Source organism: Drosophila melanogaster, chromosome 2R (assembly GCF_000001215.4).
Source record: "Drosophila melanogaster chromosome 2R".
Classification (NCBI taxonomy): Eukaryota; Metazoa; Arthropoda; class Insecta; order Diptera; family Drosophilidae; genus Drosophila; species Drosophila melanogaster.
The window spans coordinates 16,079,449-16,098,654 of record NT_033778.4 but is presented as its reverse complement, the minus strand read 5'-3'; the positions used below and the strand labels follow the sequence as shown (position 1 = coordinate 16,098,654).

The 19,206-nt window shown below is 42.7% G+C and overlaps 1 protein-coding gene across 4 annotated transcripts; it reads left to right on the top strand.

Moving 5' to 3' along the window:
- Nucleotides 1-90: 90 nt before the first annotated feature.
- Nucleotides 91-17,479, top strand: Dg (Dystroglycan). Of its 4 annotated transcripts, NM_176183.3 has the most exons (15): nt 91-527; nt 8,763-9,084; nt 9,369-9,563; nt 9,617-9,748; nt 9,830-9,972; nt 10,120-10,203; nt 10,290-10,350; nt 10,930-11,724; nt 12,362-12,610; nt 13,035-13,091; nt 13,166-13,491; nt 13,559-14,709; nt 14,772-14,972; nt 15,044-15,205; nt 15,262-17,479. In NM_176183.3, the coding sequence occupies exons 2-15, from the start codon at nt 8,974-8,976 to the stop codon at nt 15,381-15,383; spliced, it is 3,789 nt and encodes a 1,262-aa protein (NP_788363.1). In that variant the 5' UTR covers nt 91-527; nt 8,763-8,973; the 3' UTR covers nt 15,384-17,479. The 4 variants fall into 4 exon arrangements, with proteins under 4 accessions (NP_788363.1, NP_523756.1, NP_788364.2 ...); NM_079032.4 differs by lacking the exon at nt 10,930-11,724 and having other exon boundaries at nt 15,262-16,988; NM_176184.4 differs by lacking the exon at nt 12,362-12,610 and having other exon boundaries at nt 15,262-16,988.
- The last annotated feature ends 1,727 nt before the right edge of the window (nt 17,480-19,206 follow it).

Genomic DNA, 19,206 nt, shown 5'->3' with positions numbered 1-19,206 from the left:
AGCTACCCACGATGGTTGTGGCAGCGCAGCTGTTGCAAATGAATCCACAAGATACATTTCGGTATATTTTCCGCAACGGATTCTTTTCCACCCTCAGTTGCGGTCACACTGCCTAGCCAACAACAACCACAACTCGGTGCCGTTAGGGCTGCGTTTGTTTTCTGCTCCCATTCAGCTGCATAGAAAAGAAAGAAAAGTGAAAAGTGTTCGGAAAACAGGCAGCATGTGAAGCATAATTACTCCACGGAATTACTATCTCAAACGAAATAGTTGTCGCCGAAAAGAAGTGCGTAAAATCGCGAGTGAGCTCGTGAAAATAGAATAAAAAAGCGCTCTGCAATTGAAGAGAAACATTGCTGCAGTCGTGTGTACGTGCGTGTGTTTGTGCGTGCGAGTGTGAGTGTCGCTCTCTGGACGCAATTTCTTTGGCCAAAAGAGTGGGGAAGTGGGGCAGGAGAGTCCCGAATCGAATCCCCGAAACAGGCAATCCGAATCCGAATCCGGTGCATTAAAAATAGCGCAACGAGGTGAGTAAAGATGCAAACTGCAGCATTCAGTTCACGAGCTGATGCCAACAAAAAGAACTCCAATTAGCCATGTCTGCAGCCAGCCAAAAAAATAATGAAGAACGGCAGAAAAAATACAACAAGAAAATCGATTTTCCTGAACTTACAATTTTCTCCGCCTCACTGGGCAAAAGGGGGGGCGAAATGGAGCTTGGGGAGCCGGCTACGGCTCCATAAAGTATACATAAATTGAATTTCGAAACACGGAAGCGAAATGGATGCACTGGACGAAATAATGAATAAATTATTTTGATATCGAAAAGTTATTCTCGTTAGAAAAAGTTTCGCTGAGGGTCTCGAACGCAGTCTGTTTTTATAAAAGCATATTATTTAGCCTTATCAAGCAAGAGGATGAATAAAATTGCATTAAAATGTATTTCGACTAAATTTCGACTTGCTATACTTTATTTCTCTGCGTGTAAAAGGGGGCAGGAGGCTGCACACGGCTGTTGTTCTTGTTTTGTTTGCTGGTGTGGATGATGATGGAAATACTTGCATATGTGTGTGCGTTCTGCACAGAGGGAGATGTAAAAATTGAAAAATCTGACCAGAAGCAGGACCCTCCGACTTTTGGTCCAGTTGTCATGGCCACCGCACTTAACAAATGATTTTAGCGGCCACTTTTTCCCGGATGCGAATGGGGCAGCTGTCACTCCGTTTGCCTCCTCCTCCTTTTCTCCTTTTTCTGATTTCATCTGTCTGCCCCTTTCTATCTTGCTCTCTCCCCGTGTTCTCCAACGTGTGTGTGTGTGTGTGCGTATTTTGATGACGGCACTCAGTTTCCGCCCGCACTGTGATTTTTGGCCATACACGGCACCAATGTTTCAGTACAGTGGAACCTGGTGCGCAGGAACCAAATGAAGTTAAGTTTAAAACTGCATTTACTGCGACCATTTATGAAATTTTTTAAATGAGTTACATTTCAGGTTCTTCTAGATTTGTTTTAATGTGAGTAAACAATTTCTGCTTTAAAACGTAAAACTCACATGTACATAATATACAATTGTTGGCAAAGCAATAAAAACTTATTACTACCATAAAAATAAATAGGTCGACATTTTCAGACGCAAGAACGCATAGAATGTGTGAACAATACGTACAATAGCTTATTGACACAATATTTAGCATTCAGCGGATTAACTCATCAACGTTGGTTTTTGATTGAATGTGTTATATTATCTATTTATGTACATATTATATTATATAATATTTCGGCATAGGCTTTAACTAACTTTATGCTTGCCACTGTTTAAACTGGCTTGGTTTATCATACGTTTTTCCCAATTCGCGAGTGCCTACTGTAGAAAATCCCCGGCATTACCACTCAGTTTTCGGCACTCTTTTGCGGATGCTGCGTACGCAAAAAGGGGACGTCGGCTGTTCTAAGAGGACTAGATGTTTCCTTTTCACTTCCGCCAGCACCCCTAAATTACGTGTCTCTGTGTGAGTGTCTCTGCACGTGTGTGTGTTGCGTGCAAGTGTGTTTGTGTGTGTGGGCCAACAAAATTACTTTTACGAGCATTTAGCATAGGTTGTTGTCCCTTCGCCCATTTCCCCGGTTTCCCTTCGCCACCAGTTAGTTTTATTTTGATGCGTTTTTAATCAGATTGCGTCAATTTGTTGCTGGCCCAACGATGAGGGCGGTCCCGGTGGAGGGGGGGGGCGTTGGGATTGTCCTATTAGCGCTTGTGTGGGAGTGAGCGACCATTTCCCGGGTTGCGTGTCAAGTGCAGACCCTTTTTTCGCCCGCTTTTTTCACTAATTATAAGAATGTCTGTTTTGGCCTCGCATCTGGATGATGGCTCGTCATTGGGCTTACATTCTCGCTTTTGATGACTCAAAACTTAACTTTTCACTTTTGCAGTTCTCTTTGTGGCACCCACGCAATTAATTGGATTGATAGATTGAAAGCCTTTTGTTTTTAATTTTAGCAAATTAAATGCAAGAATAATACTTAAATGATTATATAGATATAAACTTTGAAATTTGATTATGATAATATGATAATATGAAAACAACTTGTGCTGAAGGAGAGACAGCCGAAGTTTAGGCACCAATTTGCCAGCAAAAGATAACAAGAATTCATTGAATTATGTTTGTTTTAACCAGTTAGGTTATGCATTCTTATGTAAAGTTTACCTTTTCTATAAACTGTAACTGATGTTAAATTTCATTTTTTGTATTCGTTAGTTAGTTAGTAAGGGGATCAACACTTCGTTGTTCAGTCGCCTTGTTTTTCTTAGTACCAATTCTTTTTGCTTTGCGCTTCTCCGTGGCCCGTTAAAGTACAGAAATACTTGGCCAGGCCGGCCGGAGTGCGAGTATCGTATCTATCATGGCGGCAGCTGTCCAATTCTCCAACCAGCCGGCACTGGATCGCTGTTTGTTGTTGTTGCTCTTGTATCTGCTGTCTGTCGTCTTCATCAACGCCTTAGTATCTGTGTTCGCTTGCTTATTTATTTGTGTGCGAGAGTGAGTAAGTGGCGCTGTGTGTGTTGTTGGCTTGAACTTTATGGCATTGCGTTGTTTTATGTTTGTTTTTAGCATTGGCCTGTGTTGCTGTTGTTTTCTGTTATTGTTGCTGTGCTTACTGCAAGCACACATAGACAATTTAACGAAACATCGGCGACAGCGAGCAGATATACAACAGACGGCATCATTATGCATGCAACAGATCTTGGAGCTCATTTGATCGCCAACTGCGCGCATGGCTCCCAACGCAGCAGCAGCAGCAGCAACAACAACTGTTGCAACTCCAACGCCGCCACCATTTGGCCAAAATGGCGGATGCCCTGCCTGTCCGTCGCGCCCCGTATCCCCTTTTTGGCGGATGCCCTGCCCAAGACCTCAAGTCCCCAAGCATCAAGTATTAGTTGCAGACATCGGCCCCACGCAAAAATATTTTTGCTCTTACTCCGCAACTCAGTGCACTGCGAGAAAAGTGTGCACTTTTGAATTTGCATATCTCGAAGCTCCATCTATCATTAGAAAAGTTAACTTCGACTGCAGTTCATGTAAAGTAGTTTGTATTGGTCATAAAAGAGTTTCAATTTCAATTTTTTGGCCAGTGTGGTGCAAAGTACTGGGGAGTGGAGCAATGCCCCCAACCTGTAGGTGCTCCCCTGGCACCACTCCACCACCACCACCACCACCACCACCACCATTCCTTGGGCCACGGACTTCTGGGAACTTCTCCAGTTTCGCTGAAGCGATAATTGCCGCGTGATTTCTAATCAAATTACATTTAGACTACAATTACTTCGACTTTGTGCGCATTTAGATGTTATCCAATTTAGCCATCGTTTTGTCATGGTTTGTTTGTCTTAATTGGAAATCGGATTGCAATTGCCCCTTCTTCTTCTGTTGCCGTAACCCACTTCAATTATGCATATCACCAAATTGGTCTTCATCATCGTCATAGCCTAATTACACTCAATTTAACTCTATGAATTACCGATATACATATGTACACGTACATATATATATGGGCGCATCTGTGTCAGCGACAACTGCAACCACGGCAACGCCTCCATTTAACTGCCCCCCAGTGCATCACGTATGTATGTGGCGGGGATTTTGAATCGGCTTAACACCTTTTTGGGCCCGCTTTCCACGGATCATTGGGCTCTTGGGCAATGCGCCGGAAATTGGGTTACACCTTGATGGTTTTCTCAATTTTTTATTCGTTAGCCCCCTTATCGGATATGCATATCAGCCTACTTTACTAACCACTCTTATCATATCATATCTTTTGGTTTTCGGGGCAGAGAAGCGCTATCTGTGAAAGCCATGCTAATGCTCACCATGTGTCGCGCTTCCAGTTGATTCTTCGGATTGTTTTTATTTACGCAGAAGAAACGCGTGAAGCGGACTGGAGAATAAAGTCATAAGATCCACGCATGACATCATAGGGTATTCTGAGTTGGGAAATCGAATGGACTGGGTTTTCGGAATTCGGGAGACTCTGCTGTCATCAGATATTCATATTTATGTACATGTGATAGAAGATCAGCGAAAGCATTTTTCGAAATTACAAGTTAAAGATAAGCAATTCTTTGATAAATCAAATAGGACTGCTTTAGATACTTTTTAGCAGCTGGAAATATCGGATACTAAAAGATCATATACTAAGAAATGCTCTTTAAGTGCTGAAAATCCAGCTGGTTTTGTGTATCGTTAAATACGATAAAACAACAAACATCTCTTTGGAAAGTATTTTCAAAATTTTCAAAGTTGTAGCAAATACTAGGCTCTTTCCACTAACGAAATTTGTTTTTCAAAATGCAAAGACTTACGAATTTTTAAAAAATAAAGACATACATAAAATTCGTACATAAATGAAAATTTTATTAGATCGAAAATGCCTTACACTATAGCTATGAACATTTTTGTTTATCATTAAAATGAAGGAAACAACCAACGAGGCATGGAAATTTTTTTTTGACGTATCGCTTTGTTTTTCATTTGAGTTTCCCTCGTTTGGGTTACAATTTTTTTGCTGAAGTCATTATAAAGTATTTTTTTCTTGCCTTTCGTTTTGTGTACTGGGCTTTTAATTTTTTTGTTTTTATTTTTTTTTGTAAAAAACCAGAATGCGACACGCCTTTCGTGACCAGCCCAGATATCCCATTGCATTGGATTCCAATGGGCGGGAACCGAAAAAAAAAACTCATAGCCAATGCGTGGCGATGATTGAGTGGAGTCAAGAGACTTTGGTCTATTTTTGGTAATTGCATGGCCTGCTTTCCACTGTATAGAGCTGGGGATTTCCAACGCTCCCCAGCCAAATTTTTGAGTTTCCAGTTCACTGGCGATGCGTGCAACAAAGCATATTTTCAATAAGACTATTTCCAACGACAAGATTGTGGGTCAAACGCCGGGCAAACGAGCATGTGTACACAAATTTCGTACTCGTGTGCGTTTTCCTGTGTATAACAATTTTTCAATCGGCCAGCATCGTAAACAATATACAAGCGACCAACAATCCATTAGTCCAATGCTGGCCATCTCTATGCCATCCCCCCAAAGAATTCATCGTGCTCATCGTCGGAATTGTTCGCCCAGTGCGGCGAATCAAATTAATTAAGTCGGCCCTGCCCTACCCGTTGTCCAGATCGAAGGGGTAAGGAAACAAAATTGCTGGCAACGAAAAGAAAGCATGGAAAGTTGGAACAATTGTGGTTTATTATTTCACAAGAAATCCAACCGAATTAATACGGGAAAGATGAAACCACACAGAAGACAACATTGAAAGCTAATTGAAGATGAAACACTCTTATTGTTCGAAAAGGGAAAAAATACGATTATAGAGTATTGGTTGAAATGGGCCTAGCTTCTTGTATGAGTCAGCAAAGGTCAGTTCTAAATGCTGTACAATCTTATCAGTCAGTTGTCTAACATTGTGAATAATGGTTTATATTCTGTAGAATGATTTCATAATGAAAACTCAATAGGAAGTTAAAGTTTGGGAATACCATATTACATATATTCATTCAGTGCCAAAAAAATGCCATAAAAAAGTTTGGGCCACCAAGTGAATGCGACCAAAAACCATGGGCTCGGATGAGTAATGCGTCTGGGTGCACGGAAAATGAAAATAAATTTGTTTATGCGGTCGCTGCATTCTGTGATGAAAGAATTTCTTTGTTGCACTGCCACTGCCGCTGCAGAATCAACATCTTTTGTGTCACGTAGTTGCAAGAAGATGATGATGCAGTGGAAGCCACCTTGTGTGTGTGTGTGTTAACCAAGGCTAATTGAACTGAACTGCACTGGGCGCAACCTCTGGAGACGATTAATTGCCCGCGGGAAGAGCTGAAACGAGTGGCAGCGATAGCATAGAGTGAAGGGGCAACCATCGCAAAGTGCCGGCTCTAAATGTTTGGCCCTCTTTTCTAATCACATTAATGCCACAACAACAATGATGGCGATGTATAAAAGTCGGCCCACTTGAAAGGCTCGCGTTGCGTGGGCGGTGGCACCACACTGGAAAAAAGGGTTCTATGGCCAAAGAACTGGTTTTGGAAATTAGATATTTTAAAATCATGCATAAAAGGTATCGCTTTAAGATTGATTGCTTCCTTAAAACGTGTGTAAAACGAACCCAAAAATCCAATCGATATGCATTAATAACGTATGTTATCTAAATCATGAAATATCGTGTCTTGGAGTGGATTTATTCTCTTGCAACTAAAGCTATACGTTGTCAACTATAATTTATGTGTATCTTATGAATAAATCCATCTATCTGTTTGATTTTTCCCAGTGCACTAGCATCAACCACATCTTCATCCTCGCCATCATTATGGCTCTTTTTTCTATATTGTTCTTGTACCTTTATTAGTTTGCCTTTGTGTCGGCTCAATTTATGTGCTGACCCTCGAACTCCACTGGCGGCACCAGTGAACCAGTGAACCAGCATGGATGTGGCCATCATCCGTCCACTGGACATGCAGACGCCACATGAAGCTACCATCTAAAGCGTTGCATTCAGCAGGCTGAAACAACGGAAAAACTTGTTTTGTAATACCGCCTGTTAAGTTATGTTCTCTCATTGCTCCGGCACCCACTACGTATGTATGTATGTACGTTGCCCTGCCCCCATGCTCCTCCGGTGATTCTTTGGTTTTTGCATTTGGCGCAATGCTAATTCATTTGCATACCCAGCAAATACACTACACACTCGGCCCAAAGTCTCATTCTCATTCATGCCAAAGAGCAGGGAGCATGGAAGGGGTGATCCGGGGCACGGAGCTGGAGAGGAGCGTAGTGGAGTGGAGTGTTCATGGGGTATAACGAACGACTGATGGCCCCGGCATGCTTGGCTGCATTTTAAGTTCATATATGGTGGCATATATATGGTGTTTGGCAGGGAGAGGACAAGAGGTCTGTATCGGTGGCATATTGCCGCCGCTTGACACTTGGGCCAGCTCCTCCAGCTCCTCCTCCTCCTCCTCCTCCTTTTCCCATTTCTCATTTCTCATTTGCTATTCCAGCTGGGTCTCCACGGACGGAGGTCTTCAATTAAATTTAACTAGAAAGCAGGCAGCACAACACACAAATACGAATCGATGCAATGCGATGCGATGGAAAAACAAATGATATTTTAGTTGCGCATGCATAAGCAATTATAATTTCCATTATTTATGGCATTCAATAACTCAATAGTAGTCGATGCTTCTTGAAGAAGGCATTCCTTTGATATCGATTGCAAGTGACGAACCCTATGCAGTATATAGTTAGTGCTTTGTAGCATCGCACATTTAATGCCGCAATTAAGGCATTCCCATGCACTTCACTCCACTTCCCTATGCATTTTTATGACAAGTCACAAACATTAACCCCATTCAGCCGGAATGCTGCAAATTGTGCAATGTTGCCCCAATTTGTGTCGTCTCCCCGCAACTGCAACACATGGTCGCCTCATTTGAACCCGCAGCGAAAAATGGTATGGGGTTTTGTACGGCGATAATGCCTGCGTTGAATGATTATCGAAGAGTTATTTGGGGAGTGGTTGGTCGAATGGGTCTATAAATAGAAGTCGATGATAAGCAGACAAGCTTGAGCCAAATGAAAATCGTAGATGGGGGGGGGATGCGTGTTCAATGAGGGGATTAACAAATTTATGGCGAGTACTCCATGAAGTGGACTGGAGCAACATGAAAGGGTTGTACTGATTCGAATTGGATGCTCACTTTGGAGCAGAGTGTCATTGGGATGCCAATTGAATGGGTAGCTTCTATTAGTATGACGTAAATAATTCAGTGAATTATTCATAATCAAACAGCAATAGTCTTCGCCCGACTTTGCCCCTTCACCCATAGTTGTCATAAGTGGTGGCTTAATTAAATGCCCCTTTCGAGTCGAACTTTCCATTTTCTTTTCTTCAATTATCGAAAAAGATCATGTGCATCACGTTAATCAAGCGTTAATTTTCCCCACAAATACCGGAAAAACAACAACATCTGACGGTTGTTTATGTTAATTACTTGTCGGAGGAAAAGTTGCAGCAACATAGACACAAATGCTCGAAGCACAAATTGGGTTTGGGTCACCGAACCCAGTCGACAATTAATTAGCATAGACCATGTTGGATGGCACCCACCTCCTGCTCCTACTCCAACTCCTCCCTCAAAGACCTTGCGCCATAAAATATGTCTAATAATAATAATAATTCCCCATAAATTCCACTTGCAGATGGTGAAGGCGCTGCTAACGAAGATGATAATGTAAATGCCGCATCGACGCATCCCCTTTCTCTTCTCTCTCCAAACGAAAGCGAAATCCCAGCTGGGAAACTGTAGCTCCAGCTAAAACCGAACCAGCAAAACAAAACCGAAATCGAAACTGCATTCTTTGGACTCATATTTATATCACATAACGACACATATCGCCGACGGAACCGAACATGAGATTCCAGTGGTTCTTATCGGCCAGTGCGAGCTTGTCGCTGTTCCTTCTCCTGGACTTCGTCGTATGGATTCACGGCGAGCGGGACTTCAATGTCAACGACTCCCAGGTGAGTTATTTCCCATGTGGGTCACAAGTAATCAAATTGGTTTGGAAATTGCAAGAATTTTGATTAATGAAGAGTGGGTTTTTTTTTTTTTGGAAACTACTTATAAGCTAGCCATTTTAGAGATTAGATTGCTGTCGGGTTTTCGGCTGTGCAATCTATAATGCTAACTTTCACCTTATCTTGCAACTGAAACAACAAATTCATTAATAAAAACACAGATGAATAATCTTTATACATTAGTTATCTTTATATATTTTTCACATCCCTCTCAATTTCCATTCAAGGTCCCTGTAATTGAGCCAAAGGATGTGCCCGCCTACAAACAGGATCCGTATGTTACGGAATTGATGAGTTGCCAAAATACTCCGAGTGAAATTGTGCTTTCACTTTTGTTGAAGAAGCACGACTGGAGTGAGCTGACGGCCACGAAACGAGCTCATGTCCAGGCCAAGTTGGCCAAGTTCTTTGCCATACCCAAGGTTAGTTGTGCCAAAAATGCTTGAAAAGGATTAGTTAAAGTATTTCCTTGTAGGAATTCATTTCCCTGGATTCGGTGTCTAAACGCGAACTGAGATCCATGCACAAGTTGGCCATGAGAAAAGGAGGCAAGGGCAACAAGAATATCGAGACCCTGAATCGTCGCCTGGGACGCGCCAGTTTCATGGTTTGTATTATATTTGAATGAATAAAAACATTTTCTTTTTATGATAATCTAATCTGCTACTCATTGCATTCCTTTCTTCAGATCGGCTGTGGTCCAAGCTACTTTGTGATGGGCGAACCGATAGCCAAGCAGATTGCCCACCAAATGAAGGATGGCACCATTGGCGCTTTGACGGAGGAGAACTTCGGGCTGTGGTTCATTTGGCGAAAGGAATTGAAATCAAGGTGAGTAAGAAGTCATCAGGCTTATTAGAGAGGAAGTTGTTTTGAAACGTAAAGTTCTAAATATAGAACTTACTGATAACAAAGTCGATAACCGCATATCTGATTTCCTGTTAATGTGGCACACTAATCTCGGTCCTTCAACTCCAGATCAAACCGCAAGCGACGTCAATCCGAGGGCTCTGGTGCCGATGAAGATGACTACGACTATGGGGATGACGATGAGGAAGTTGCGTGAGTATCACCCTTTCACCTGAGTGTGGCATAGAACTGATAATTTCGCATTTATTTCGTATGCCATCGATGGATAATGGGTGCAGTGAGCCCAGTACGGAAGTGCCACCAGTGACCACACATGCCCATCGACATCATCACGGAGCGGTGAGTGTTGGGGCCAATTGTTTTGAAGACAATTCGCCATATTTGTTTCGGTTTCTCTGGGTGTTTTCTTTAACTGATACATACGTTTAAATGAGAATACCCGCGGTTCATACTTGTTGGTTAACCACACATGCTGACATATGTATGTATTACGTGTATCTGTATGGATATGTATGGATCGCGTTGGACTTACTGTCTAGATACGTTTTTGATTTCCGGAAGCTATTTGGTTCTGTTTGTTTTCACTGCACTTTGTTAATAACCGCAATTTGGAATAATATCCAAAAAACCACACTGCACACACACCCACACATGCATCTAAATGGAACACACACAAAAAAAAAAAAAACACACCCACATGCGTACACTGAAAATAACTATAATTCATCATACGGTGTTTATGTTCTTTCTTCTCTTTTTGCTATCTTCCTCTCGTTCTCTCACTATGTGTATATCGATCTAATTGTGTGTTAATGTTATCAACCAATCCAACCAAATATATTGTAAAATATGTAAACCATTTCGAAATCGCCTCAACAACTAACCAACTCGACTCATTCGCTGTGACTAACCCAAAAGTTGGAGGTGTCGGAGAAGATAGTGTCGCCCGAATCCGTCTCTTCGTCGGCTGTTCCCCTGGTTCCGGACGTGGAGGAGGAGATCGAAGAGAGCGTCTCCAAGCTGGAGTCCGTCATCAGCAAGACGATTGAGAATACGAAGAATATTAAGGAGCTGCCCGTTCTGGGCGAAGCCGACGATGGTGAAGATGAAGAGGAAGTGGAACTACAGCAATTGGGAGTTCCATTGGCCGCGGAGATTGTGCCAGACGAAACCACCAGTGCGGCGGCCACACGTGCCACGGAAATGGTAAAGCCCGTTGATTTGGATGAGCAAGAAATTTCGGTGGACTCCGGCGCTGTGCCGGCTATCGATGTGGAGGCCTCGGCCACGCCCACGCCCTCGATGTCCGCTCGCGAAACACAGAAGCCCTTTTCACCCTATGACGCCACCTCTTCGGTGTCGTCCTCGTTCTCGCCCGTCGCATCGATTGCATCTGGCAGCGAAGCTGGTGAAGATTCAACTTCGGTGTCGACCCCTCACCTGTCCCCAGCTAACTCACCCACGGTCATGCCCACAGAGCTAGACAGAAATGGCCTAGCCACCACATCATCCTCATCATCTTCATCCGCCTCACCTCCTCCATCGTCATCCGTTCCAACACAAGCCACTCAACCAACCACATCTGCATCATCATTCTCATCATCATCATCAACAACAACAACAAGCACAACAGCAACAGTCTCAACAACAACAACAGCATCATCAACAGCAACAACAACTACAACAACAACAACACTGTCTGAATCGCCAAAGGTAATGATGTCGCTTCTGTGTGTGTGTATATTACGAACGAGTGTCCTTTTTGCCTCGCCGTTGTACGTGTGCGTGCCTCATGTCCGTATGTCCTTATTGTCCCCTGTTGTTGTCACTTGTAAAACGTTCTCTTCCACCTCTCTCCACCGGCGCTTTGTGTCAGAAGTTAGTTTAGCTCACGACTCTCTTTTTACATACATACATATATTGATATTGTGTTTTATTGCCTTTGTGCTGTGTAAACGTAGCGTCCCATAAAAAAAAGCCAAACTCCACAAAATGACAGGACATTTACGTAACTGCCGTACAAGATTTTAGTGGAGTTGGCAAGTACGAGAGCATAAATGTTAGACTGACTAGATAGCAAATAGTTATAAAGATAAGTGTACATACTTTTTGTGTAGCTGCAGTTAGTTTTTTTTCTGTAGTGAAGGATAGCAGGATGTATAAATAACTATATATAGATTAAGCGTATTTGTATGATAGTCCTAAAAAACGTACATAGTACATAAAGTAAGATGGTATGCAGGGTTTGAGTTGCTCAGGAACTTCGTAGATAACCGCCCACTTTCCGCCCCTTGGAGAAAAAACCTACTCATATTTGTTACCAATTAAACACAAAAAAAAATATATGCAGCCAAATACTGTGCTTAATGAGCTCGAGCTGAGCACCCAGCTGCCCATCGACGATTTTGAAGGCACTGCTACTGCAACACAGCCAACTGGCACTGCAACTGCAACTGCCATTGCAAGCACAGCAGCAGCAGCAGCAGCAACAGCAGCAGCAGCAACCGCAACAGCCACAACTGCCAATGCATCTGCAACAACAGCAGGCGAAAGCGAATTTCATATAGAGTCCACAACGCACCGCACGATTAGCTCTAAGGTGAAATCTCGCAATCGCAATCGCAATTTAGATGTTAAGCCATAGATTTGCACCTCCACCCGCTCTTGAAAGTACAATACCACCATTCCGGCTCTCAACAAAACCCCTCTTCACCCGATTGTCTCACCGTTTATCCCGTATCCAATTAGGGGAAATTGCTTCCAGCCAAATGCACTTAGCATGTAAGGGCAGTAGGCAATTAGCTAACCAGAGCTCCTGCATGAGGTCCTTGGTAATTGCATGTCCACTATGGAGCACTTACTTGTATCCGTACCGTATCCGTATTGGTTATACTAACACTAACACTCGCTAACACACTCACTCTGCCTGCCTCCTTAGCCGATGACTTTGCAGCATGACACTTAGCCAGCCATCTGTCGCCAATTAGCCATCTCACTGTTAATAATTTCCCTGTAATTCCCAGGAAGGAGGAGAACCCGATGCCATCAGCAGCGGCAACAATAGCCTGGCCAATAATGAGGTAACATCAGACATATTCCCTTGGCAACGCTTGAATCTCTACTAATAACATTAAACTCACTTCATTGCCAACAGCTGTCGACGCCCGCCACGCCCACATCTTCGGTGGCCACGACCACGGCATCTACTCCGGAGTCGAGCAGCATCAGCAGCAACTTTGTCTCCACCGACTACATGGAACCGCAGCCGGAAGAGAATAGTCCGCCCATCATCAAGACACGCCTGCAGAAGCTGGCTGTCACATCGGGCAAGGCCTTCACCTTCCATGTGCTACCGGAAACGTTTTACGATGCCGAGGATCAGGGTAATCTCCGCCTGGCGCTCACCGACAAGGATGGCCACGAGCTAAAGGCGAACTCTTGGCTGCAGTTTAACGCCGACAAGAGGGAGCTTTATGGCCTGTGAGTAGTTGGTTCACTAAAATGTCTTAACAAGGATTGTGATTTATGAATCTCATTTCATTTGTAGACCTCTGGACGACACGGTATCCCGCTGGCAATATCGCCTGTCGGCCACGGATTCGGGCAACGCCAGTGTCACGGAAACCGTGGAGATAAGTGTGCAGCAGCATCGAGCGGTTAGGACCATTAACCACGAGATCAGTGTTTTTGTACGGATCAACGAGAAGCCGGGTCACAACATTGATTGGCAGTTGAAGCTCATTAATGCGGTGGCCAGAACCTTGGATGACTCCACCAATTCGGCAGTGGTGGTGCGTGAGATCCGACAGACACCACACGATCCACACAGTGCCACCTTCGTGTATTTTAATGAAACGCTGCCCACCAGCGAGTGTCCCGAAAAGGAACTAAAGGATATTATTGCACGACTGGATGCCAATAGACTGAGTGATTTGGTTCAGCCACAGCTGGGAATCAAATCTATAACAGGACAGTTAATCGGATCCTGTCAGAAGGATTTAACTCAGGTGAAGCCCACGCAACACATGACCAAGAATGTGCCTCCAATGCCACGCAACCAGGTGGATCGCGTTAACGCTAGCTTGGGCCAGCTGCTGGTCTACAAAGTGCCGGCGGATACCTTCTATGATGCGAACGACAATCAATTGACTCTTACGTTGAAAACCAGGGATCACCTTGAGCTTAGCCCACGCCACTGGCTGCAGTTCGACTCCAAGAACGAAGAGTTCTATGGCATTCCGAAAAGCGGTGACATTGGTTCCGAGGAATATCTGTTGGTCGCCGAAGACAGTGGTGGCCTGAGTGCCCATGATGCCCTGGTTGTAGTGGTTAGCCCAGCGCCAAAGCGTGACTTTGGGTTCTTCTTCAAAGCGTATCTGTCTATCAAACACGAGCGATTCAATGCCGATCTGCAGCGGAAGTTTGTAGAGCGTGTAGCGAAGCTGAATGGAGATCCTACTACTGGCCAGATCCAGATCCGTTCGATAACCACGCACCACGACTCCGATGGCACCATAGTGAACTTCTACAATACGACGCTGTACAGGAAGCACAACAGTTGTCGGGAGAAGGAAGTGGCCATGACTAGGAGTGTCTACCTAAACAGTGACCTCAGCCTGAGGGAGGCAGCCAAACGGGCTCTGGGACCCGAGCTCAATTTGACCAACTTTTCGGTGGTGCCCTTCAGTATTTGTCATCGTAAGGATTGCATAGTTAGTTTACCATATGATTATTTTTAAAATTAAAAAATATCATTATAGATACTGAGAACATAGACACCAACCAACTTGATTATATACCTAGTCGCCCCGAAGAGCCTACACATAAGTCCTCTTTCGGCGAGGATTACATGATCACGTTCGTATGGCCCATCGTGATCATTGTGGCGATGCTTGTGGCTGCCTCAATCATTGCCTGTTGCCTGCACTGGTGTCGCCAAAGGAGCGGCAAAATGGAGCTAGGTAGGCCGGCGAAACTGACTCAATTCAAATTACACTGCTTTACAAAATGGATCTATCGATTTGCTTTCTAGGCGACGAAGAGGAGCGCAAGTCCTTCCGTGCCAAGGGTATTCCCGTCATCTTTCAGGACGAGTACGAGGAGAAGCCCGAGATCGGCAACAAGAGTCCTGTCATACTCAAGGACGAGAAGCCGCCGCTGCTGCCACCATCCTACAATACCTCAAACATGAATGGTGCGCCCACATCGATCCGTTATATTTATAATATGCTAATCGTGTACTCCTTGCAGGTGACAACGACGTGGACGATTATGTGCCACCACCATCGGTGGTTGTGGGCGGCCGGGAAGTGCGTGGCAAGTCGCCAGCCACGCCCTCCTACCGCAAACCACCGCCATATGTGTCGCCATAAATCAGTGTCAAGAGCAGCAGGAAAGCAGCAAACCAGATTGGAAGCAACTGCAACAATAATAACAATCGCATCGTATTAACCACACAATCTACATAGATATATACATATATATATTTAACCGATTTGGCACAAGTTATATGCAACTAAGCAAACTCTTTTGTATATATCCAAGTGCAAATTGGTTTCTTTGGACACTGTATTCGAATTGAGGGAAACTGCATCCCAGCCGAGAAGTATTCGCCAAGTCGATGGAGTTTTTTTATGGATAACGTTTTGTATTAGCCGAGAATGGAGAAACAATCATGTGCTAAATTACTGGCAAACATAAAGTCTACACCGTTGGACTATCGAGTATCACTAACACAAAACACAAATCGATGAACTATGCTGCATATTATTTATTTAGTATGTACTCTAATTTATATGTAAACCACGCGAACCACAAGGACACAAATGGTGTTTGTTAGGACACAAGCATCGGAGCTTGAAAAACACACAGACACATGCACACGAGCCCATTTTAAGCATAGCATTTAAAACTCTTTGTACTAAAATTAAGTTAAACGCGAGAAAGAAGGCACACATGTCCATCGTCCCACGTCCCTGGGCAGCTATTAGACTTTCAGCTTGATTTGCTCAAGCTGAATTGCTTGCATGTTTTTTTTTTTTGAATTATCGGACCACTATGCTGCATATTTCCATCAAAGGATCAGGGGAACCACCGAGGCAGGCTGCGTACTTGCCGCTGTTTGGTGCCCAATTGAGTTTAGTACTTTAGTTGTTTTACCATTGGCTTAACTTACTGGGACGTACGGCGAAGGACGTGTCCGAAAGGAGCTTGATTATTTTACATTCTAAGAAGCAATCGAACCCACAATAGTGCTGCCAATAATCCAGGTACTCGGATCGAACTAGCCGTTTGAATACCAAACGATTCCTAATTACCCACAAGTGCTTCCCACAGACAGACAAACCAACAGACCATATCCACCAGACACACAACATACAACATACAACACACACACACACAAATATTTATACGAAAATTGATTACTTAAAGTAGAATCTAGTTTTAAATGATTTTCACAAGCTCCCCTTTGGATAATTCTATGTGAAATGGTTAGATTAGTTTATATGTAGCTGCTAGTTGGGCAGTACTTACTACACTACTACCTACTACTATCTACTACCTAATCCAACCGTCCCTTATCCCTGAATCGAACTAACATGTAGTGAGTAAAGCATTGATTTTATATGAACTTATAGTGGAAGTCCAGAGCCTAAGTTAGAGCAATAGTTGCATGAAGGATGGGAAATGAAATTGAAATGGAAATTGAACTTGAATATGAAATTGAATTACTTTACGAGAGGACACTGATTTTGTCGTCGTGAAAATGTGCACGAAAGTGCTACGCAATTGCCTATTAAACTAAGTACGATTAACTAATTTGTGTATTTGCATAAGCTCAACCGCTGAATTATTTACATTATGTAATTTGTAATCGAGCAAACAGCGGTCGCATTAGCAACAACAACAACAACAGCAACAGCAGCAATAACAACAAACGGTATCAATTTATTTTGAATAAAAAAAATGCCAAAGATACGATTTTAGTTGCATTATTATTTGCCAATATTTGCGAATATTTTTTTAGACAAACAAAAACACACACACACGAGAAAACACATAGACAAGAGTAAGTACAGAGCTGGAAAATTGTAATTTTTCTCCAAATCAAATAAATAATTGTGCATATTTGTGAAAAATTGACCGAATGGCCATGGTCGAGTTGCACGTTTAATTAATAGATATATATATAGATATATATATTCAGTAAAAATCAGAGAAACTATTGTATATTTAATGCAATCTGTTTGCCATTCGATTGGCTTCAATTGAGCGAGCTGTACCCTCCACAAATACACAGGCAAATCAATAAACACATGCAATAATTATAATAATTATTGAGAATAACTAACTGCGTGAATATAAAGGTACATACATACATACGTACGTATGTACATACATATGTCCGTATAGGATATACGTATGCATATATACATGGATTCTAATAAACATTTATATATTTTGATACAAAAGAAGCCAGTGTTTTATTTCCTAATTGCTGCCGTCTCAACTTCCACGTTCCATTAGTAATATAATTTAAGAAAAATTCAATTTATGGAAATTCCATAACGAATTATGGAATCAAAGTGAGCAGGAAATCGGGTGTGGGTGGTGTATGGGTTTTTTGTATAGGCAAAAAAGTCAAATCAAAAGCATTGACATAATGAAGTAATACAAATTTGTTTTTCTTGTCGCTTTTGCCGCCTAATAAAGACATCCTTCCCCGCCCACTTTTCCACCACCCTCCACTCCTCCTCGCAAGCTATTGATTCCCGTTACTTTGGCAACCAATACGCGCCGGATGCTGCCACACACACACACACACACACACACTTAAACTCGCACATATTTGCTTGGCTTCGTTGACGCCAGCGGGGAATATTGTCTATCGCGTGTGTGTTTGTGTGGCTGCACCGCGAGAAAATTCGACACGAAAGTGATACCACAAAGTAGCCTATATATGTAGATGGTATATTGTGAAAGAATATGCTTGTATCCTTTTAAAGTTTATAGGATATAAATAGTAGATAGCGCGATATATATACATTTTTCTTACATTTAAATAAAAGGGAGCAGTATATTACTGGAAGTTTTCTATTTTTAAGCGAGCATTTTAATGAAAGTCAGATTTAAATCTGGCTTCTATACTCTTAGCTATACTGCCCACAAGGTACTTATGCCCCATACATGTTACATAAGTTCACATGCGACTTTAACCCTGAAGCATTCGATTATGATGGATAATAATGAAAGCAATGATTCCAGTATTCAACTGTGTAAATGCCCACAGCATTTTTCTGCGTGTAAGGACCCATTGGTTATGGTGGGTGGCATTATTGTTGCTGCTACGGTTATTGTTATTATTATGCAACGCAGTCATTTAATTGGTAACAAATTGTATTGTTTGCCTCGGCAGTCGAAACGACATTTCTTGCTTGTTTCGTTTGTACGCTTTTACGACTTTCCCAGGAAACGTAAATAGCAGCACTTCTTCTTCTGCTCCTTGTGATCCTGCTGCCACGCCCCTCGCCCCTGCGCTTCTGTGTGGAAAATCCGGGTGTTCCTCCATGTAGCTTTAATGCCGCCCCCCCCCTCTCTCTAGGACACGCCAGCCCGGAAAAACAGCTTACACCTGGCTCGACTTTTCCGGCAGCGGTGGGAAAACAAAAAAACTTTTGTTATACGGCGAATGTTTGGCTTTTCAACTTTGCCCGCTGCGAATCATTTGGCTATGTGGCTGCGATTCCAGGGGATATGCAAAATATACATATTAAGCGCTCGTATGACCTGCAATTACAAAGTTAAACCGCCGAAACGGCACTTGTAATGCATAAAATAATACAAACTACACATGTAACTAGATTAGTTACATTTGCACTAATTATTTTTACGGTTGCCATTGCATATGAGTGTTGTTTTGTCTATTACAAACTGCAAGTATCATTTTTGCATAATCAAGAGATAAGCTTAATGATTGCATATAGGAGTAGTTTAACTTTAGTCAAAAGTCTTAAGTTGCTGATTAACTAGTTTGTAGAAATGCAGATATCTAAAGTATATTTATCATTTGCTTAGTAGATAACAAACATGTGCATACACAATTTGATTATATAACTAGATTCAGTTTCATTTGCTGGAACTCTCTCTTTTTCGAGTCCTTTGTCACCAAACCAAATCAAACAGCTGCTGACATTG